Source organism: Watersipora subatra, chromosome 11 (genome assembly GCF_963576615.1).
Source record: "Watersipora subatra chromosome 11, tzWatSuba1.1, whole genome shotgun sequence".
Lineage (NCBI taxonomy): Eukaryota > Metazoa > Bryozoa > Gymnolaemata > Cheilostomatida > Watersiporidae > Watersipora > Watersipora subatra.
Window position 1 is genome coordinate 34144517 of NC_088718.1, and position 24650 is coordinate 34169166.

The following is a 24650-nucleotide window of genomic DNA, read 5'->3' on the forward strand; positions in this document are numbered from 1 at the left end:
TCAGGTCATCAAAATTGTCATAAAACATGGTAAGGCCCCCCCCCCCCCCCCCCCCCCCCCCCCCCCCGTCATAGACAAATTGAGTCAATTCTCTGTTTCCAATAAGCAAAACCACTAGAGTCAAAATGCATCAATGCTTGCCTTTATTATTTCTATCTTAGCAGTTATTACTGCGTTGGCAAAAATCCATCATAAGCAGTAATATCCTAAGTGGACCAATCTGTTATTGCATGTGTGCTGAATCGAGGATGTCAAAGCAGTCCAGTGTTGCCAGCCACACATGTTTCCATTAGACCGTAATAATATGTGTACTAAATATTATTATAGTATAGGTCTATCATTTACCTATGAACTGACAATAAGCTTAGCTATACTGTTTTGATTGTCATGCAAACGAATGTAACATCATTTCCTTCAATAATCAGATCCTATCCGATACAGCTGCCTCAGTTGGTTAGTTAGTTCACTGATTGGTTGAACTCCGTTTCGTGGTTTGTTAGTGAGGTATTTTCCTTGCTTGATAAGTAGTCTAGTAGCTTGAGTAATTTATTCAATATTTATTTATTAACTAACAACAGCCGTCATTCTATATTATTATTATACTATATCTAGTCTAGTCAAACTTATGTTTTGTAAATGCAACCGGCAAGCGCATTGACATATCAGTTTAAGTTGCGGACCTGTCCTGTGATATAAAATATATTGCAGCTGTAACCATCAATGTTTTGTTTTAGTTCTTGTCTTTTGCTTTGCATAGGAGTTATCTAACCACACTTGTGTGGGTGAGCAACTTCTATTCAAAACAAAAGCTGAAGACAGGTTAGCTAGTGGGCATGTGTTGAGTTGATAGCGAATTGATTTTTTCTGTTTGGGTGAATTGAGTTGGAAGTTTGGATGGCTATTGAATTGAGAATAGAATTGTAGCGTTTTGCTTGAATACTGAATTGAAACATTTCTTACACAATCAATGATGCAAAAGAATCGAGAATTAAATGGTTAATTTCTTGATGAGAATTGACCTGAATCGAGTCATTTTTAAAGCCTTAGAAACATCTCTTCTTTGACCTACCAAAAACTGTGTTATTCATTGTAGAATATATTTACCCTGAACCATCTATTATATTTTGACTCGATACTATGCATATGGGTAGCTGCTTGGGAAATGTATTTCTCCATAAAATATGGTTGCATTGACTATTCCAAATGAGATCTTTAAAAGAAAAGACTGAATTAAATCCAATGTTTTTACTTAACTTTAATAGTAAGAAGCTTTTCATATAGTCCATCAGTGCTCATATGATTTACGTATTATGGTTTAACCGTATCCGAGGGTCTTGTTGCAGCTGGACAAGTCTTTTCTTGAGGACCAAGACAGCCTGAAACTTACACCATTGCATCTCGCTGTTGCGAGTGACCATGCAGATGTGGTGGAGTTACTTATTCAAAGAGGAGCTGACCTTAACGCTAGGTGGGCATACTGCGCAGGCTCTACTGGGCTAATATCCACTTTCATTAAATCATAATGTTGTTTCGATAGAGTTCAGGACACATGTTTGTAGCCTCAGTAGTAATTGAGTTATTTGCGATAAATTTCAGTACACATGTTTGTAGCCTCAGTAGTAATTGAGTTATAAATCATTCCAAGAAGGAGGTCCTATCAAAACCCGTTTTGTATTAACACTTCGAAACCTGAGTCTGAGATATATCAAGGAAATGTTTGCCCCGATCGTGAAAAAACCCGAATTCGCAGTTCCAGTTTGTTTTTAGATATCCGGTTTACATATGATAACGAATCATTGGCTGTTTTGTTTGGTATGATATGTCTTCAGTCTAATTCCAAAGTTTGAAGTTGATTGGACTGTTAGTTCTTGAACTATGGCCGGTATTCCGAGAGCTCTTTTAACTGATCGAGAAATAAAAAATGCCAGCTGACAGAACATTAGTGCTTTTCTTACTTACCGTGAATGTAGGCTTACGGGTTTTCGGTAGGTTTGCGCGATCTACATTTCCAGTATAATTCCAATGTTTTAAGTCGGTTGGGTTCTTGAGATATCACCAAAATACTGAGGAGACTTTTAACTGACAGAGCAATGTAAAATAGCTGCTGACAGAACATTAGTGCCTTTTGTATTTCCAGTTTATGTAGGTTTACGAGACTTTCGGAGCTTTGCGCGATATATATTTTCAGTATAAAGGCCTGTGCACACCATCGCTCAAATTGACGATTAGCTGTGCGATTGATCGCAACGATGGTCTGCTATAACGGTTTTTTTTGCGATGAGCCGCCAACGTAATCATTGCTAGCAACGATGCCATAGACTTTTAACATTTTGCACTTTGATACCGATGGTCGCAACTGTTAGCATCTTGATTGGCTGTTTGTTTACCACATCGGATCCAATTTCAACAGTTGTGAAGATTGGTGTCAATTCATAGTTGCAAGCATGGTGAAGAACTACGTTCCGTTATGAATTACATAATCAGATAATTAAAAGATGACAAAATAACCCGCTATATCACCGATGCAATTTTGTAATTTTTAATTGGTTGTTGATTAGCGATCACCTACAGCTAATCACTCATAGTGGGTCCAGCTTATCGTTGGTTATGACGTACAAACAGCTAATCGTTGCAGTCCATCGCGCAGCTAAACGTTGATTTGAGTGATAGTGTGCACAGGCCTTAATACCCAAGTTTTAAGTTGATTGAACTAATTGTTCTCGAGATATCACCAAAATACTGAGGAGACTTTTAACTGACAGATAAATTAAAAATAGCTACAGTCAGAGCATTAGTTTCTGATGACATACTGATTGAAATTCTTAGTGATGAATATAAAGAAGTTACAAGACTAGCATGCTTCTTCTGCGCAGCGACAAGAGTTTCACACTAAAACTATTGGTTTTTATTCATAAAAAATATACACACTCAAGTTCAGTGTTCACCAACCATTATGTTTTCTCAGTTACTTCTACAATAACACTTCTTTGAAAAAACGCAAAAGGTAACTACTTAGTATATTTGATTTCTCTTTTTAAATTGAGTTTTACTATCTTAAAACTTCAATATGATATTTCGTTCCAAAGTTAATACTGTCTAGGATCAAGTGTCTTGCTTGGTTATACAAGGTTAAGCTTCAACGTGTTAAAGGTTCAATTTTAAACTTTGGTTACAGGTTTGTGAAAATCTTTGTTGCAAATAATTTGTAACGTACTTATCAAATAATATTTTAAAAGTTTACAAATATAATGCAGGTAAGCAACTTCTGTTTAAGGCATTGTTTCACGAGTTTTTAATCAGGTGAAGAACAGTACAGATCAAATAGCAGGGGCATGCAACTCACTCTCATTCATTGTTGTTGTGTATTGTTTAATAATGTAGTCTCACTCTACTTGTACTTGCTGCCATTGTCACAAACTGCAGGGATATTAGGTATTTTGAAAGTCAGCCACACATAGAGCTTTTCGTTTGTATCTTCTACAAATATAGTGTATGAAATTTTTCATTTTAATTAAACTGAAAGTGCCCAAATAGTCTGAGTTTTTAATTTTTGTTTATGCTAACTAATCTGATTCAATTTAAGTGGAGTTCATTTGAGTAATTTGACTTGATATTACATTATTTTTCTGATCAACGATTGTTGAATAAACAGTTATCAATGCAAGGGAGACAAATACAAATATTGATTTAGCCAAAGTGGATGATGAAATAACAAAAAATATGTAATAATTAGCTGTGCTACCCGACGTTGCGTGGGTAATAAAAAAGTGTTTAGACAGAAAAAACTTTTGTATTTAACATATGACAACGTTTACCATTCTAACTTTCAAACTACATATCATGAGAAGAGTGTTTTGTGTAATTGAAATAAATTAGGAGAGAAAATAGAAGCAGCTGTAAAGGTTACCAAACTTTGTCAAACAACTTTTAAACATCATATCATGGGGAAAATGTTTTGGCAGGTCAAATAAATTGAAAAAAATAAAATGACTATAAAAAGGTTTAGATGAAAATGTGAAATAATTAGCAAGTAATAGCTAAATTAAGTCGATTTTGCTATGATTACAATGAAAGATGATTCGGTAATGATACAACTAATACGAATTGAGAAAGCAAAATAAAAATCCTGAATATGTAGAATTAATATAACAATTCTTGCATAGAAGTGCGGGCGTGTGTGTATAAAAAAAGTTACTGTTCCACCAGAAGCTATCCATCAAAACTTTGAACATGACGATACTAGTACCTCTCAATATTGGTGCAGATGTAAAAGCGAAATATCGTACTGTCTTTGTCTGACTGATTGGAGAGGTAATGGGGATTCTTTTCGCACGGAGAAAATACAATTGTCTGCGTGAGAAGATTTGGCCTTGACCTCAGACATAGTAATTGAACCTTATGAAAAATATTTCTCAACAGGGGCATCCTAACGCATGGCCGAATTGTTAAAAAATCGGCGTACATCTATAGCTGGATGCACCTTCACACCAACCCTATAGATTCTGATTACCAGTTTGTTTCTTATTTTGTTGTAAAAAGTTTTCGCCTTCGTAGGACATGCCTCTGGCTGGGTCGGCTCACACCAATAGAAGTTGCGGCTAGAGAAGGTGCTGTGAAAGCTCTGGAGTGTCTCCTAATAAAAGGGGGATCACTCGGTGAAGAGTTGGGCCAGCGACAAAGTCTCCTTCATCTCTCCTGCCAGTTTGGACACATCGACAGCGTGACTTTGCTGCTCAAATCAGGAGCTGACCCTCATCTTGCTAACAACCAGGGGCTTACTAGCATTGACCTCGCTATTGATAATGGACACAGGTTAGCTTACTTCATGTTTAGCCATCTGAAGTCTCTCTATGCTGTTTCTGCATCTTCTCCTGTGAGTGAACAAGTCAAAGGTGATTTTAAACTGCCTTAGTTGTTGGACAGAAAAGTTAAAATTTTGAATAACTTCTTATAAAAGTTTAAACTGAACCGGAAAACTAAAATCATAATCGTAACATGTTTAGTAGCCGGGTAAAGGTACATCAGCTACTACTTATCTCCTTCTTTAAACCATAACTGTCACCTACAACTTTTATCGTATTTTCTAGGTAAATCAGACACTCTGATTCCGATTTTGTACTCAAAATAAAGATTGGTCCACTAATCTTCAAAGTCATTGGGCTTGTTTAAAGCGTTTCAACATCCATCTCGAAAACAACACATTCGGCATTACAAGCTCCGCCCATAAATATGTGACGAAACCTAGCTTTTTCAGGAACGGAAGTTAGGGATGTTTAGTCCGATTTAGAAGAATAGAAATAGGTGTCTTAAAACCCATTATTATCTAAATTCAGCCTGTAAAATAATCTCAGTCTTTTATAAAAGGTATATAAACTATTTAAAATTGCTCGTAGCTTGTTACATGACGTTTAAATAGGCTGAACACCGAGAAAAATGAGCTCAAAAAGCTCAGTTTTATCACAAGCTAGCGTCGTTATCGCGCTTTTTTGAGCTCATTTTTAAATATGCAATGTTAAATAGCTTATCTACCTTTCAGAAAAGACTGAGATTATTTTTAAGGCTGAATTTAGATAATAATTGATTTTAAAACACTCATATCTATTATTCTAAATCGGTCTAAACATCCCTACGTAACTTCTGTTCCTAAAAAGTTAGGTTACGTCAAATATTTATGGGCGGAGCTTGTTGTGCCGATCGTGTTGTTTTCGAGACCGATATTAATACTCTATAAAAAAAGCCTTCACTACTTTGAAAGTTAGTGAACCAATCTTTATTTTGAGTACAAAATCGGAATCAGCGTGTCTGATTGCCTAGTTAATATAATAAAAGTTGTGACAATTATGGTTTAAGCCTGAACTTGTTTACACAATCAGGTCTTCTGCTCCTAAAGCGTATTGACAACTTTCTATTGACTGTGAAAGCGCTTAGAAATGCACAATGCCTTTTGAATTGATTGCATTTGAACTTTGATGTTCCAAACTTGTAGAACTCAACAAAAAAAACAGAAATTAAATATACTATTTTGTTCTACAGGTGTATGAAGAAACATGATGATTGCAGCACACTGAGTCTGATAAAGTGTGTATTTGTTATTAATATAAAAACTAATAGTTTTAGTGTAAAGCTCTTGTTGCTGAGGAGAAGCTTTCTAACTTGGTCTATTGTTAGCTTCATTGCTAAAAAGTTCAATCAGCATTTCATTAGAAATTAGTACTCTGTCGGCAGTTACTTTCATTTCTCAGAGGCAATATGACAAAACCGATTGTCTAATCAATTTAAAACTAAAAAATTATACTCGTAATGTGTACCATACTATGCAGTTAAAATTTTGTAGTTTCAGGTAAACTGCTAGTTTAGTAAAATGAAGCAAAACTACAAAGCTGGGGTCTAGAATCAAGTGGAAAAAACATTTCATCAAGCTATCTCGGGTCCAGGCTTTAAAGTGTTAATAAGTTATTGCACTCAAAGTTGGAAAATGTGAGCATAGGGATGACTCCTACATGCAATGTGTTTCAATCATAAACTACGCTGAAGAGCTTCGCATCAGAATGGTCTATCACTGTTTGTTGAAAGTTATGTTTTCACTATTTGATTCTGTTTGCTGTGCAAGAGTGGCATTCAAGCACCTGTCATGTCATCTCGTGAATACATTGTTATGGCATGACGCAGCTCAATAATTTACACCCCATAAGATTTTTCTACCACTTTGATAGATATAACTGTTTAACTAATTATCTATATTACTGCCAGAGTAATCAATCAAATATTATGACGTCTGTTTAGCAGAGGCTATGCTTGTTTTTTAATGGCATTGTTGCATCACCATTTTCTGATTTTGGCTGGGAATGTCCAAGTCTAGTGACATGGGAACCTCAACGATTAAAGGCATGCCCGAATGTAGAGAGAAATATTATTGCTGTCACCACCAATGAATTTTTTGGGAAATTGAACCAGACCTGTGGTTTGCAAGTCACTCAGTCTAGACCGGTAGGCCGTGGTTGCTGTCCTTTTTTGCTAGCTCATGTGTTCATGATAGCTGACTGAAAAAAGTTCAACTCCAAAAGTAAGTCTTTGTCAAGAGATTATTTATGGAAACCACAACAAATTTGCCATCATTGTATCACATGTGCATGAGGCATTTCCATAACGACTGCTTTAAATTAACTAGTAATATGAGGACTAATATTGAATCGTGTGTAGTTTGGTCACCAGTGGTGCGGGAGATTTGTAAAAAATACTTTATATACATCCTGTATCTGATAACCTGTCTCATGGATAACTGCATTCACCTTGTTAGATGCTCTAAGCAAAAGATATCCGATTATCTTGTTAAGTATATTTTTGTTAGTAATAGTTAGTCATGCTAGTAGTTTGTTGGGTGTGAGTAAAAGACTGGCTATTACAGCAATCCAGCCTATAATTCCTTAACTTGTAATTAGGATTAATTTGACAGGTTCATTAATTGGTTAGTACTTGCGAGTACTTAAACACTTCTAGTGGTGTAAACTAGTATACTACTTACATAATACTTTACATAATTACTAGTACTAAAGTACTAGTAATATACTAGTACTTTAGTACTAGTATATTACTAGTACTAAAGTACTAGTAATATACTAGTACTTTAGTACTAGTATATTACTAGTAATTTAGTAGTAGTTTATTAGTATATTACTAGTAATTTATTAGTAGTAGTTTATTAGTCTATTAGAAGTAGTCTAGTAGTAGTCTAGCAGGAATCTATTAGTATCTATTGTGTGCTGCTTTAAACTTCACATGCCTCTCCAAACCTTCGAGAAAGTTTTCAGAAAAAGTTCTATAAATAGAAAATTGAAACCATAACTAAATGAATTGTAGGTAGTTTGAAAGAAGCAATGCAGTGGGAATTTGGATGGAATTTACTGATTAAAGTGGTAGGAATAATACTACTGAAATGAATAATCCAATATTTTCAGTAGTAACCTTCCCCATAGCAAATGGTTTGTGAGCTGTCTCATAGCTTGCAATTATTTTGATATTGCATCATGTTGTTGTGTGGATTGTTGGTTTTCACTGATGGTGATAGGTAGAATGTAGCAATTGTTTAAACGTATACAGTGCATTTTCAGGATACGATTACCTTAGTATACGATTCTTTCACCTTACGAAGTGGAACAGGATGATTTTTGCACCTCACCATACGAATCTTTTGCACCATACAAATTCAAAAAGGCTTTTGCCCGAATTCAAATTTGGCAGTCGGTGTGCTAAAAATATTTTCGCATTGCCTGAAAGAGACACGATGACAAAATTCTCTCAGTTCAGCAATTATCGTGAGTACAACAGTAATACTTTCCCTTTAAACCAGTAGCAAAGTTGGAGTTGCGATTTCTTCAAACAGAAAGTCAGACAACTTCTCTTAACCTGTTAACTACATCAACTTCATTACAAAAACATCATCGGTCAGGCTTTCTTGCCGAATTAGGTTGAAAAAAGTTTTAAATTGGCCCGCTAAAAGTTGAAGTGAAAGTGAAGACCGAAACTGATAAGTGATAAAACTTTGGTGATAAAAAGTTGAAATTCAGTAAAATAGTTGAAAATACGTGCATGCGTGTAAAGAGCGAGCTAAGCTTATTTGAGGTGAATTCAAAGTTTGTTTCCGTAGGTCTGTCTTGAAGGTAAGAACTCTCTATAGTACATTATAATGTTACATTTTATTGCAGATCATACCCACTAGATACAATAAAGTTCCTGTAGGTAATTATAGTTATTAAGTTTAACATACTATTTTGTGATTAGTTTTTAACATATACAGACAGCATTTATATAAAATTTTGACGATTTTAACAAGGGATGTTTGCATTATTTATTTACCATGGTTTCTATACCCCTACATACAAGTTTTTTACCATACGATGCCAACCTGAATCTGATCAAAATCGTATCCTGAGGTTGCACTGGAAAGAGTTTGTTGTGGTTTGGTAACACTTTTAATATAAATTTGAATAAACTTGTTGATGAAATTGTTTAGAGATTTTAGCAAAGAGAATCATGTTTGACTAACAACATGTGTACTACATACTCTGTATATTTTACTATCAGCACATGTACTACTTTGTAGATTTCACTAACATCCTTTATATCTACATATTCAGTAGATACTACTAACGGCATGTGTACTATGTACACTCTAGATTTTAGTAACAGTATGGTTTTACATACTCTGTAATAACATGCATTCTCTGTAATACTCTTTACTAACGACAGTAAAATGCTGCCTCATGCTTAGCCTGTCTTGACAAGCTGTTGTTTTTGCGTAGTTGTCCCCCGTCGAGCGGCGAGCAACAACAGCTTCTCACAAGACGTACTGCACCTGATGCATCAGCTGCACTTATAGGGAGTTGTTCTCTTCCGTTTACGCGGCTTGGCCGCGATGTTATGTCGGTCGCTCCATTGGTAATCATAACGGATTTCACGCAAAAATTTATGTACAAAAAAACAAGATTACAACGTTTAACCAAAGACCAGTTTTTGTGATAAACTTTAGTAGAACTTAAGAATAAAATAAACTTAAAATAAAATCCATAAGAACAAATAAAACTGACTGATACAAAAATAGAAATAAAACTGACTGAGCGCACAAATAACGACATGTTTAGTCGCTGTTGTTGCCTAAGTTCTCAAACTCTAATAAAGTTTACTGCAGAGAGGGGTCGCCAGTTAAACGTTCTTATCTTAATTTTTCTACATAAACTTTTGCGTGAAATCCGTTGTGATTACCAATGGAGCGACCGGAATAACATTGCAGCCAAGTCGCGTAGACGGAAGAGAACAACTCCTTATAAGTGCAGCTGATGCATCAGGTGCAGTACGTCTTGTGACAAGCTGTTGTTGCTCGCCGCTCGACGGGGGGACAACTACGCAAAAACAACAGCTTGTCAAGACAGGCTACCTCATGCTCAGTAAATGCTATGACTTATATTTTGAAATCTCTAATATCTGATGAATCAGCTGTGTTGGCCTGCATCTGCCGACAGCCACTGGCATAAGGTATACAAGGAAGGATGAATCAGTTTTGGAGAATAGATCGGTAGAAGTCATTCAGAGATTGACATCTGATATATATTATATACAAATACTAGCTGTGCTACCAGGCGTGGTCCGGGTAATAAAAAAGTCTTTGGTCGGAAGATCGATTTGTATTTAACATATAACAACATTTGCCATTCTAACTTTCAAACAACATGTCAAGATAAAAGTGTTAGTTGAAATAATTTAATAGAAAATAAAAACAACTATAAAAGTTTATAAAAAAAACATAAAAAACAACTATAAAAACATCTACAAATATGTAGATGTACTCACTGGTTTGGAGACTATTTTATTTTATTTAAAAGAAGTCAAGCGGTGTTATTTTCAATGTAGATATAAAAACATTGCACCAGTTCACACCAGCACTACTGTTCATTACAGAGATTGCATTCAGTCATTCGTGAAGCAGATGGCTGTGGACAATGCATAGGTTTTTTCAATCAACCTCTCACTAACCTGCTCATAGAATCTTGCCATTCTCACTGGCTCAAAGGGGGGGGCTTCCAAAGTTTTATATAAATCTTTTAACTGTGTTTGTGGGAGAGATGGGCAATTGTGAGGTAGTATTACAGACCACTAAAGCATAAAGACCTTTAGATATTAAGCGAACCAATTGAAAGACGAGTTGTTTTAAGAATTACCGCTCAATACACCTAAGCCTTTGTTCTCTCATTAAACAATGACACCATTAGCTTCTCTGTTCTGGCAAAGACTAGAAGTTTTTACAGAAATAAGATATCATATTGCTATCGACAACATTGCCTTATAACCAGAAGAATGACAATATATCCCACTTTTGTTTTTCACACGAGATAAGTCTCCTGTCTTTCCATTAGGTAGGTTTGTGCCAACACCTTTTGGACAATTTTTTTTAATGACTTCTCAGCTATCTGTTGCATCCTTGGAGCTTGTTATTATGGCAATAGTAATCAGCACTCACCAAACAGTTTTCTCGCTAATAATCCAAACTTCAATACAATGGATCCTACTATTTGGCGTTATTCGTTCTGGTGTTGGGATCGTAAAGTCAGAACTTTGAATGAAGAGGTATAGGAACCTATTATAATTATCTAATGCACAACCCTCGGTGAAAACATCAAAACTTTACATATGTACGGTACATACTAAAAATTAGTAACAAACTAGTATAGTATTCTTGGTAACTATAGTTACCTATTCAGTGGTTATGATATTCAATAAAATGTAACATTGCTATGGACAGCCCTGTGTGGAGTTCTCACCTTCGAGACAAACTTATTGGCTAACCGCGGTGTGAAAGAGACTTAGACAGTCATGCGTTCGGTACACTAGACTTTTGTGATGCTATGTAACATAACATCAACTTGAAATTTGCCTTAAAAGTTGACTTGCAACAAAATTCACATTACAGTTATTTGGTATCAAAAGACTCACCATGTTTTACTCTGCTGTGTTGTAGGTGCAAAATATGTGGAAATGGGATTGCAAACTCTTAAAAACTCAAAAACGAACAACTAATCGCTGCCATCACAAAAATTAAATTTTTTATAACCAGTTTCTGGCTTGGCACTTGTGCCTCGCCTTTACTATAATTTTCAGCTGCTTTTATTAAAGCTTTTTTTCAAACTAATTTGTCAAGAAAGACAGCAATGCCGTTCAAATTTTAATTTTTGAGAGAAATGTTTATGTCATGTGGTAGAGATAATGCCATTAGAAGGGGCCAGAAAAACTTCGTGTTGCACATCGTAAGGCAAAAACATTGCAAAACGCTGTAACCCGGGGTCTGCTGTGAAAGAGCAATCATAATATTTTGACGCTCGAGCTCAACATTAATTTGCTTCACTTATGTATGTATACGCATCACTAGCTAGTATATATTGTTTCGTGATTATCTACTTCTACAAGTATTATAAGGTTGCATTGGTTTTATCCCAAACATACTAATGGAATGCGACTAATACAAAAACAGTAGGAGTTGAAAAATAAATTTTTAATTTTCTGTTGTACTAATTTTTGACTGGTAAAGTGCATGCATGCTTTGATTTTGTGCATTTTAGCCTCAACAAATTATTTTAAGATGAAATAGCTTTGGCCACCACTAACCTATGATAAGCATTCACCTTTTCTGAAAACTAGATTTCCTATTGGCTGTGCCTACTAGCATGTTCCAAAGCTCGGTATACATATTGTTTTAGCTTTAGTTCATTACATGTATTTTTATAGGAAGGTGGTTCTCAAACTACTTGAGTCAGAAAAGTGGGTGAAGCTTATGACACATGCCTACCTCGAAAATGGAGTCCTCGTAACTCCGATGAGAAAGCTAATCCGTGACATGCCTGGTAGGTTTTATAGTATGTCACCTGCTACCTATGCTTACTTTCTGGATGGTTCGTAGTTTAGGTTAATTATACACTGAATCATACCTGTAGCTGACGCCTGATGATGTGTTTTATGAGCTGCAATTTTACATGCTTTAGTATCTGTTGCTGTTTTGTGCTGAAGACACATGCAGTAAAGCACTACGTTTTCGTTTAATAGATGTCGCTGAAAAGGTGTTCGACAAATGTGTAGAAAGTGGCGAGACTGTGAAGGCATACAGCTATGAGCTTCTGGAGGATCGATCAGTCATTCTTGATTGGGTGGTAGAAGGTAGGTGACATCGCAAGTGTCCATGGTACATAAACAAGTATGGTAATTGGGTAGATAAATGTTGATTATATCACAAGTGTGTATGTTACATGATGTGGTATGTTAAGTGGGTAGAGAAAGGTTGATGATATCACAAGTGTGTATGTTACATGATGTGGTATGGTAAGTTGGTTGAGAAAGGTTGATGAGATCACAAGAGTGTATGTTACATGATGTGGTATGGTAAGTGGGTAGGGAAAAGTTAATTATATCACATGTGTGTAGCCTATGCTATATGGTAATTATATAGGTTTTTTATTATACAATGCTGAAAATGGCTCCAAAGTCCGAGTTTCATAGAGTAAGCCGTTGGATGAAGTTTTCCGCCGGACTTTTATTCTAAGTAATTTAGATATTTTTTTACCTCGACTGAATGCTGACTCAAAACTTCCACTATATATCTGTGTGCATTGTACAGTATTGTGTATATTTTTATAGGTAAAGCTCATGCTAGTGATATAGAAAGATATCTTAATAACCGATTTAAAGTCAGAGACAACCATCCTCTCTCCATTATGGTGAGTTGGATCGTTCAGTTTTCGTAGTGGTCAAAGGTTGGTATCTAAATGTACATGAAGAAGTCTATAGTTTTTATTCTATAGTCTATTCTTCTTGTCTTTGACTAAGGCTTAGAGGCTACAATGCATAAGGTCAGCGAGCTTTCGTTAGAGTCACTCTTACTCCCCCAATCGACAGGAAGTGTGTTTTGAGCAATCAGATCCAAGTCTCAAAGAATTCCAGTAATGAATAAAATTTAATCTAAGAGTATGATGAGTTTTGATTGTTACAATTTTTCATAAATTTTTATTATCATTCTTTCATTTTTTCTGCCTCAGCTGACTGCGGCATTGTTGAGTTTGCTGTTAGAAGAAGATACAAATTTTATCTAACAACCAAAATGATGTTTTATATCTGTGTAGTTTCCAGGGAGGTAGAACACTTTGGCTCAAGCTGCGGTATCTTTTGCTTTTTTTCTCTTTGCAATCAAAGAACTACATGTAGTTTCTATTCTTAATCCCTTGTTTAGTCACCCTCTTATCGTTGAATATTTAACTCCTGCTAAGTGTATTGTGCGCTTTTGAAAATTTTATCTCTGCCATTGCAATGAATTCATTTTTGCGTAATTATAATAAAAAATTGGCTTCTATGTTACTCAGGCTGCACAACTTTATTGGTCAGCATGCGGCCAATCAAAGTGCAGTGACAACTCAACACGCAAACTTAGTCCAGTCTAATTGTTGTTGTGTACGTTGAAATCATCACACGCTGGAACAAATGTTGATATATGTTGTATATTGTATTTCCTGTGATTTTTTGTCCAATTGGTTCTACAGCACTAAAAGCAATGATAATCATTCAAGTATTTTATATATTAGATATATATAAAATACTTGAATATAGTATATAAATATAGTAATATAGTAATAATCGCATATAGTATTTAAACAAACTTGTACATTTTAAAAACTATTGAAAATTAAAAACCTCAATGTTATGTAAAAACTAAATTAACAAGTTAAGTAATCAGCAAAAATATGTTTATTGTTTCCTCACTGTAGAAACAAGTACAGTAGGCGCTCCTACAATGTAAATAATTCGTTCCAGGACCATTTACGTTATACGGAATTTTCGTTATAAGAACGATAAAATACATGTAAATTGACTAATCCATTCCAAACCCATCCCTTTGTCCATGCAAAACCTTGACTCTTTTAATTGGTGTGCTGTACTGTAACTGCAGTACTATTGGTCTGTGGTTTGCATCGACAACTTTTCTACTTATGATCAATCACACTGGTTTTGTAGACAACTAGCTGTGCTACCCTTCATTGCCCAGGTATTAAATATCAGCCTATAAACAATGAGAGGAAGTTAGATGCTTGTCATTAGTCTGGTACATTGCCAATGAATAATTTGAGCAAACTTACTAATAAGAACTACGACTTCTCATGACGTTACGCGATGACTTTACGTCGTGACCAAATGCGTAGCGTTTTTGCTACCATATAGCAACATATATCGCCTAGCAAACCTATCAAGTTCGTATGGCAAAATTGGTAGGGCGTCGGACTGGTGAACCGAAGGTTCTGTGATCACGTCTTCAGCAATATAGATTATTTATTCCAAGATTTTAATAGCTATAGCTGGACATATGTAACAATAATAAACTTGGAAAAATATATATATAAATAGATGATTTCGTTAATTTTACAACAAGTTGATAGAAACTGAACATTCTCGACGTTCATCTACAACGATTTTCTTATTTTTTCTAAACAGCAAAGTCTATTCCGCAAAGTAAGACTAATAACAAATATTTTCTATGTGTACAATAAGGTAAAACTTACAAAATATTTTTATTATAAAAAGTGGTTCTACTTGGCCGTCGTCTATCTGTATTCAAGGGGTCAAGGTTAGGATATTAGATAGCTTTCGACGATACTCCAACTCATGACATTCAGATTAGTAGACTGACGCTGTAACACCTGCACCAATCGATTGCCTTTGCATTTATGAACAATTGCGCAGCATCTTATTCGCCTTTTATATTGATACATTTAACGATCTATTACGTCGCATGTCAGAATGTTGCAAAAGCTATATATAACGCTATATGCACGGCGGTTTTTCTTCTGCAAGTGTGGCAAGATAAACTAACATTAAAATCGGATTTAAAAACTCACCCGACTTGACACAGTAGAAAGCAAAAACTTCTCATAAAGTCTTTACATCATCTGGAATTTACATTATAGGATGTACATTTTATAGGAGCGTCTACTGTACAATGTTGTATCGGTTCAGCGATTGGTAGGTTCAGCCAATGTGAGTCATAAAAATACATGACATGACTTATTTTACCTTGATCAATCATACCATATGGTACCTCTGGTTACAGTTTGCATGTTATCTATTTGCTGTCTCGTTTTGGAACTTGGCCTGAATTTTGCTTAGGTAGAGGGGCAGGAGGAGAAATTACTAGCTCATCCGTTAGTAACAAGTCTTCTCAGCCGTAAATGGAAAGGCTTGGCTCGCTATTTCTACTACGCGCATCTTCTTCTGCACATTACTTTTCTTGTCTTCATGACTAGCTTTGCTCTGACTGTACCTTCCCCCTATGAAGGGTAAGACTTCCCCCTATGAAGGGTAAGACCTTTCTGTGGTAAGATGGTATGTTTATGGCATGCATTGCAAGTTAACTGCTCTAATATGTGAAACTAGCTTTGCTATGCGTAGAGTGATTATCTCTTTCCATCTTTTTTCTTTACCCCTAATATGCTCTCACTCCACTTACTCCATTTGTTAAAGATAAACAACTGACATAAAGTTTTAGGAGATTTTATTAGAAATTATCGATATTTTTCTATCATTTGTGATTTTCTTATGTTCATGTGGTCTGACTCTCGGATGTTTTAAGACTAAAGTCGACCAAACTTCATCACGGTTAAAACACCAAGACCGATATGTCCGAGATGACATCATTAGTTGTGATTTTAGCTATAGTTGATATCAGCTATTGCATTCAAGTTGCTGCCTTATGCCTCTGTATTTTGTTGATCTCTTGGCAGCTATTGACATCATAATTACACTTTCGCTTGATTTGAGCGTTTTAACCATGATTGTGTTTTGTTGATTTGATTCTTGAAGCATCCTGGTGGTCAGATCACCTCAAACATCAAAAACAATCACATTTGAAAGAACATTACTGGTATTTTCCGATAAAATCTACCTAAATTTTGTGTAAGCTCATCTTTATTGCCGAGTACGTTGATCCATACTCTTGCACCTTCGTCACCAGTGGCGACATGTAGATCTTATTTGTGTTCCCAACAGATTCAGGATAACTGCATCTCTCTAGTTTTCTTTGAATTATGTTTGTACTGCACCTTTTCCATGTTTGGGTAAAACTTCTCTCTAGACGCTAATTGTACATTTGCTATGTTTGAAGTATGTATATTTCTCTATTTCCTACTTTTACTTTCACTTTGTCTAAGGTAGTTTCACCTCTGTTTTTGTTTGGTACTCTCTATACTTAACATAGATGTACCTCTCTATTCACTAATTTTACCATCACTATGTTTAAAGTATATTTCTCTAGTGATTATCTTTATCTGCCCCTAGTTATCTTACGGTATGCTTATTGTAGACTGTCTTTAGCTCTGAATGACTCCACAACCCTATCCGAAATGAACATGAGCTGCTCTGACCAAGAGAAAACCGAGAAAACTGAATTGGCTGATGAAAAGATGTTTGCAAGTTCTTGCAGCGTCATTTGCCTCTCTATTATTGCATTTAATACATTAATTGAGGTGAGATTATATGAATTCTTTATTGATCAGCGTCTGCATTTGATTGATATGACTGCTGTTTTGGTGACTCTTCTGATGACAGCTCGTATAATTCATGGTAATATGGATGGAGGAGTACTCTCCTTTATATTACTTTATTGACAATGATTTAATTTTAATCAGAAATGTTTTCGTAGTTGTGCCATGCAACAATCATAAAAAGGCAATGGTTAGTCAAGAAAATAAATGGATGTACCTGTAGGGCGCTATCGTTGGAGGTCATTGTCATCTTTAGAAATGTTCTGTCCAAAATACTTAGGAAAGACTTTCCATTAGTGACCTTGATACATTTTGTGTTTCCACCAAACTGGGGACACCCTTAAAGGTTGACTTGCAATAAAATTCACATTACAGTTATTTGGTATCAAAAGATTCACCATGTCTTACTCTGTTGTGTTGTAGGTACCAAATATGTGGAAATGTGATTACAAGCTCTTAAAAGCTCAAAAACGGAAAGCCGCCGTAGATTGGAATCTTTTTATTTCGATGACGTAGCCATGAAATTTGGTTATTGTCTTGTCACGTGATGTTCTCACGTGAGTTGAAAGGACAATAAAAAGCTCAATATAAAACTTATCGTAGCACTAGTTTATGACAAACACTTCGGGTTTTACCGAAGACCCCGTATCAAATATAGATGCTCGCTACATTACAGTTTTGTTTCGGTTGGGTCTAATCGGCAAGTCGTAATCTGATCATGGGACCCATACTTCGCAAATAATTTCTTCAGCACTTTTCGATTATCACAAATGACCAACAGGCTCGTCATGATTATCAGAGAATGATATGTACTTCTTCAAGATAAGGCTAAAAACTTAAACAAATTTTTACGGTAAATTATAAGATATCACTGCTAAAAGTGATATCTTAAAGTGATTAATATGACGATAAAACAGACGCGTAAGAACAATAGACATGGTTTTATTGAATACGTGAAGTATATTTGTGAAAATATATCGACGAATAAGGTTGCATGAAAGTGTAAACAGAAACCATCTCTCACAACTACGTCACCTTTGAGCCGTTTTGGAAAGAGAATCCAAACAACGGCGGTCTCGTGTGGCTGTGATTTTCTGTTCGTTTTTTAGCTTTTAAGAGCTTGTAATCACATTCCCACATATTTTGCACCTACAACACAACAGAGTAAGACATGGTGAATCTTTTCATACCAAATAACTGTAATGTGAATTTTGTTGCAAGTCAACCTTTAACAATGACAACATTCACTTTATGCGACTTGGAATTAAGGGTCAGCCTGCAGGATAACCCATCAAAGATATGGCGATCCATAACTCATAACTCACTTTGCAATGTTCTGTGACCTGAGCTAGATCGAGTTTTCTTGACTTCACTGCATAATGAGTTGTGAGTTGAATGATGGTTGGCCCATATTGCTTGATAGTAGCCTTATCTATGGTGACTTGGTTAAATGATCTACTTATATGTAGACAAAGTTGGGCCATGTTAAAACCATATTTTGATGTGTTTAGGTTGAGTTGGTTGCTTGGCAATTGTCAGTGGATGTTGATAAACATTTTGAATATGTTGATAAACATTCATTAGGGTAAGATCTGAAGTCAAAGGCATATTTTGATTGCTATATGATTTACTTTCTGACTTTGAACCCACTGTAGTATTGGCTGGTTGTTTCCTTGGTGATTACATGAGATGAGAAGTTTTCTTTTTTGTCTCGACTTAAGAATTCTGAAGTTCCTTGAGTTAACAATGTTTTGCATGGCTAGCGGTTTACTATCCAAATGATTTAATATATATGTTTTTGTATTACTTTCTTAGCAATATTTTATTTCAATGATGCCAATCATTTGATGCCCGTATTAATAGTTAATGAATTTAGCCTTAAGATTATCTGAAGTAATTGATGTTATTTGTAACTTTTTAATCTTTCTCTCCGGTTCCGCGACTTCTTAAATTGAAAATGTTACTGTAGCACATGGTTTCAAGTTGTTCTTTCCTGTTTCCAGACCTTTTGCTGTCGTTGTGTATGAACCACTTGTTTGAGTTTCATGATTAACTGCTGGCAGACATAAGAGTGCTGATTGAATCTGTGGTAAATAATTGAATAAACAGCAATACGAAAGAGCATCAAAGCACTTTGTTTTTGTTAGCGCAGTAAGGGCCTTCTTTTGCTTTTTTGTAAGGTTGGTTAATGTCTGTTCATAGTGAGAAAGGAAAACACGGAGGTTCGTTAGTTTGTTTAAAAGTAATCTACTTGAAGTGTTATAAAAGTTCACTGAATGGAGTGCTGAGATGTTGGAGTGAACAGTGAGTCTGGAAATGTACTGAATGGAGTGCTGAGATGTTGGAGTGAACAGTGAGTCTGGAAATGTACTGAATGGAGTGCTGAGATGTTGGAGTGAACAGTGAGACTGGAAATGTACTGAATGGAGTGCTGAGATGTTGGAGTGAACAGTGAGTCTGGAAATGTACTGAATGGAGTGCTGAGATTTTGGAGTGAACAGTGAGACTGGAAATGTACTGAATGAAGTGCTGAGATGTTGGAGTGAACAGTGAGACTGGGAATGTACTGAATGGAGTGCTGAGATGTTGGAGTGAACAGTGAGTCTGGAAATGTACTGAATGGAGTGCTGAGATGTTGGAGTGAACAGTGAGACTGGGAATGTACTGAATGGAGTGCTGAGATGTTGGAGTGAACAGTGAGTCTGGAAATGTACTGAATGGAGTGCTGAGATGTTGGAGTGAACAGTGGGTCTGGAAATGTACTGAATGGAGTGCTGAGATGTTGGAGTGAACAGTGAGTCTGGAAATGTACTGAATGGAGTGCTGAGATGTTGGAGTGAACAGTGAGACTGGAAATGTCTTTATTCTCTTTGATCAACTCTCCTTTATAGCGAGATGATCGATAAATCACGAAATCAAATTTGAAAATTTCATAACCCACAGCAGTACAACCTATTAGCATCGGTGGGGCTTCAAATTTACCCAGGGTGTCGTAGACTCGCAGGTAGTGTTAATATTTTCAGCTTGATCAAAGTTCTGGTGCAGAGATATGCTACTAGATAAAATATATGACAACTGGTTTCTTTCAACGATTCTGCTCATTTAGAGGTGTAAATGTTCAATTCATCAACCCGTTCTTCTTTATTAGTATTATAAAACGGCTTATAACTCATTGCTTTACTAAATTTTAAAATTTGTTTAATTTAATTGTAATTGAAAATTTATGATTTACTATTCAATTTTAAGCGAACAGCAGAGAGAGCAACTAGTTTGCCGCCTGTCATAACAACGCGTCCAGCAACCCCCTTCCTTCTTTTGGATGTTTTACTTTGACAAAGTTTAGCTTTTTATTAGGCTAATCACTAATACAGATATGTCATTTATAGTGTAGTGTACAATGAAAATGACATTGAATTTCGAGACAGATAGTTTTTTTGGAATTGATGTGGTCAGTCAAATAGTTCATACATAGTGGTAGTTACGAGTTCAGGTTTGACTGCAGTGAGTTAGAGTGTTGCAAGCGCTAGCAACATAGGCTATAGCACTATCATGACGTGTCATTGTCCTTCTCAAAAATAAGTTGCACATAAAGTTTAGAAAATCTTTCGAATAACAATTTTAATACACTTTGTGATACCACTTAGTTTGCTTACCAGCACTGCCAATTGTTCTACACCACCATCTAAGGCTTCATAGTCATGCTATGCTGAACATTTCGAATAACAAAAATTAGGAAACGATTTTTTTGTTCGAATGTATTCCTATTACATAGTTCCAACCAGAAATGTCATTTGGAGAAGTTATCTGTTTAACCATTGGATGAAAGATGTGAAGTTTAAAACGAAATATATAATTCAGTTTGATTTGTTTAACTGTTCAAGTTTTGAGTGGCGAATAACAAATGATAAAGCATCCATTTCAGGTTTGAACTTCGATATTGGTAAACGAATCGTTTTGCAATTTTGTCGTATGTCGTTAATCTCCTTGTTAAACATGTCTACCAAATTGCATAAAGAAGACGAATTTATTACATCTCAAGTATTACTGAGGTGCTGAGTGACAGTATGAATTTAGTTACTAATTCAACATATCGTTTAATTGGTTTGATTTAGACATTTTAAATATTGATTTTTGATTAATTATTTTTTCATCACTACTTTGTGAAAGGTTTTTTATGCCACGTAAGTGTCACATAATGCCCAAGGGTGTAAAATCCTTATTAATACGTTATATTGTGTCTCTCTGATTGTTTGTAGGTTTTACGAATGTATAGGTCAAGGTTGAGCTATTTCACATTAGAGAGAACACCCAAGTGGGTCTTGCTCATCTCAGGCTCAATATTTCTTCTTCCTGTTCCTTGTAGTTTCTACAAAGAGGTGAGCCTAAAAAAACTTTTTAAATGAACTTGCACCAAATTTTAGTAGATTTTATCAGAGAGTATCGGTATATCTCTATCATTTTCGGTTGTTTCTGATGTTTGAGGGGATTTGACTAACAGGATGTTTCAAGAATAAAATCGTCAAAACTTGATCACAGTTAAAACACTCAAAAGAGTAATATGTGCGAATTAGCGTCACTAGTTGCTATGATTGCTATAGTTGATATCGGTTATTGCGTTCAAGCTGCAGGGTTAGGCGTCTCTGTTCTGTTGCTCTCCTTACAACTATAAACGTCATAATCGCACTTTCGCTCGATCTGATCGTTTTAACCGCGATTGAGTTTTGTCGATTTTAATTTTGAAACATGCTGGCAGTCAGGTCACCTCAAACATCAAAAACAACCGCAAATGGCAGACAAATACTGATACTTTTTAATAAAACCTGCTGAAAGTTTGGGCAAGTTCCTTTCTAAGGTCCTGTTTGTCAGGCTCACTGATACTGGGTTAAACAGAGCATTTAGTAACAGGAGGAGGTCTCAAACCAATGTATAGCTTGTCTGCATTCTAGGCAACTATGTTTTCTTTAGATTCTAAATCTCAGTAGAGCATACAAAGTCAGCACAAGTTTCTTGATTTTGTTCATTTTGTATTTGTTTTGGTGATTTTATATTGTAAGAAAGTATTTCATTTATGGTATCGTTTATGTAATATAAAGAATTATTGCATAATGTCTTATAAATAAGAAGATAACTGTAATAAAGTGGGCATTATAGTATTTCATGTAAAATGGAAACACAAATCAATATGTAACTTTACCTCTGACATTTCAGGGTGCAACATGTTTACATTTGACTTTAGCCATTAGCGTAGAATTTTGAACAAATAAAGTAATAAATTATTAATATTCATTAAAAACTTTTTTTGACTAAAATATGAAAACTATTATGTATGTTTCTGTATGCAAATGCCTTATTAGATTTGTGATATGCCAAATCTTTGGAAGGAACGAAATCCTGTTTCTTGAGATTTATTTCATTGGACAAGTACAGATTGCGGATTAACCTTCTTTATCCGGAGTAATTTATTCGTTGAATAATTTTTAATTATATAGTCTGCTCATAATATAATGAAAGCTCGATAACTAATTTAGTTTGTTTTTATTATTACTGTCAGCCAACTATAAACTAGAAAAGCCGAAGATTTCATGGCACTGTAAATATAATATTATGTCTTTAGTTTCACCCTCTCGTACAACCTTGTTTCTTTTTGTTGCTATGCATGCGTGGCTGCATTTTGACATTATTGCTGTTGTCCATCAGCAAAGCTGTAAGTTTGAAAAAGCATTGTCAAAGATGGCTGATATAACTCAACTGTTTTCATTTATCAGAACAGAAAAACATTACTTTGTGAGATGTTTAAATGGGCATTATTTCATTTAAGTAAATATATTTTTTGCATGGCATCAAAATAAATTGAAGGTTTCTGTTAGCCATTGTCTAGGCACTTTCAGAGAAGCCATGATTTAGAGACCTTAATCTGTGAACCACAGGTTGGCTTCGATTTTTAGTAAGAAGGGCCCATTATGGTGCCAGTAAGGGCTTCCAACCTTAAATGCTCTCCTTGCCAAATCAACTCTACAGATTAGTTGGTATAGGGACAGGATGTCTAACTGAAAAATTGTAACTGTCCTTGAAAATTTTTCAGGTAAGTATTATAGTTTATTTCCAATCATACTTGGTAACAGGTCTTTAAGGCTACAAACAGAAATTTTGTTCACTTTTCAAAACCATAATTACAGCCTGAGAACCTAAACTTACTTAAATCCAAGTCTACAGATGAGTTTTATATAGACAGATAGTAAAACAATGGTGCAGTTATTTCATGAATTGAAATGAAGAAAGTGAACGACATTGCTTGTGGTTGAATCTTTTAAAATTACGTGTTTTTAATGAAGTTGTGCTCTCTTTATTTTATTGATCAAGCTTAGGCCTTATTACTGATCAGTGCTGGGTTAAGAATATTCAAGTTTTACTTTAAGCATACTAGTACCCTGGCAGTCTAGAGTGCTGTTAGAGACCATCAGATGTGCCAATGAATTACAGAGAATAACTATGCGCACAACTAATCTGATGTAAAAAGTGGTTAATTGGTGCAAGTGCTTGAATGTTGGATGCTAAGCTGAATATCATGAGTTAGGATTCTGTAAAATGAAAAAGATTTTCTGAGCACCAAACCCTGGTGATAGACAAACATATCTAGCGACACGACTCTTATTATAGTAAAGATTATTATCGTTTTATACTGTACTAGCTGAATTCGCTGCGTTGCACTGGTTATAAAATAATTGCCTAATGAATTTGAGTAATCTACATGGAAATCTAGATCTTTACCAACATCTTTGCTAAAACAATACCTGCATCAGAGCCAGTTTGGCAACCGTCAACAGTGCTAGTTATTAACCCCAAGCATGCGATATAAGTGTGAGTATCCTAATAATTGTGATGATGATTTGCTCAATGAATTTATTGTATTCCATATAGTTTAATGGTTAAGTTCGCCGCTTCTGACATCTATATGTCCCAAGATCAAATGCAGCCATTTTTTTTTGCTAGACTTGAATGACTATAACTGGACCCATGGTTTAAAAAAACAGGCAATATGGGAAACGCTGAGATTTCTATATATATAGATAGGCATTTTTGTGTGAGATCCTCACATTGTACGTTTGTGTGGTTTTTGTAGCCTTGGCAGTGGTCGACGGGTATTATAGCCATATTCTTTGCATGGTTGGAGTTTACCTTGTCCTTACGACGACTTGACATCATTGGAATATACATAGTCATGTTTGTTCACACTCTCGCTACCTCATTCAAAGTTGTCTGCGCTCTCCTGGGGTTGATGGTTGGCTTTGCCATAAGCTTCTACATGTCCTTGAGCAATCACGTGAGTTTTAGCATAGTTTTGACAATGGTCAGATGTTGTGAGGAAATTTGACATGCTGCCAAGTAAAATCAGCTTGGTATTTACCGGTAAATACCAAGCTGATTTTACCATCACACACAAACATTAAACATGGTGAATATTTTGAAAGAGTGCCTTTCTTCATTGCTTGTGCATTCATAATATTTTTATTAAAAGTACACAGAAGCCAAAGCAACATACAACATTGTAAAAACCATCCTGTGTAGACAAGCCCTTTATCTCGATTC

At 35.4% G+C, this 24650-nt stretch overlaps 1 protein-coding gene across 2 annotated transcripts in view; it reads left to right on the plus strand.

The window, feature by feature from the left end:
- Window positions 1-24650, plus strand: part of LOC137408374 (transient receptor potential cation channel subfamily A member 1 homolog) — a 49467-nt gene that overhangs the window by 17930 nt on the left and 6887 nt on the right. For both annotated transcript variants that reach the window (XM_068094875.1, XM_068094876.1), the window contains exons 5-13: window positions 1344-1468; window positions 4555-4812; window positions 12274-12389; window positions 12589-12699; window positions 13177-13256; window positions 15691-15860; window positions 16883-17045; window positions 21320-21439; window positions 24184-24384. In XM_068094875.1, the coding sequence (XP_067950976.1) occupies window positions 1344-1468; window positions 4555-4812; window positions 12274-12389; window positions 12589-12699; window positions 13177-13256; window positions 15691-15860; window positions 16883-17045; window positions 21320-21439; window positions 24184-24384 (1344 nt within the window). The remainder of the gene's footprint in view (window positions 1-1343; window positions 1469-4554; window positions 4813-12273; window positions 12390-12588; window positions 12700-13176; window positions 13257-15690; window positions 15861-16882; window positions 17046-21319; window positions 21440-24183; window positions 24385-24650) is intronic.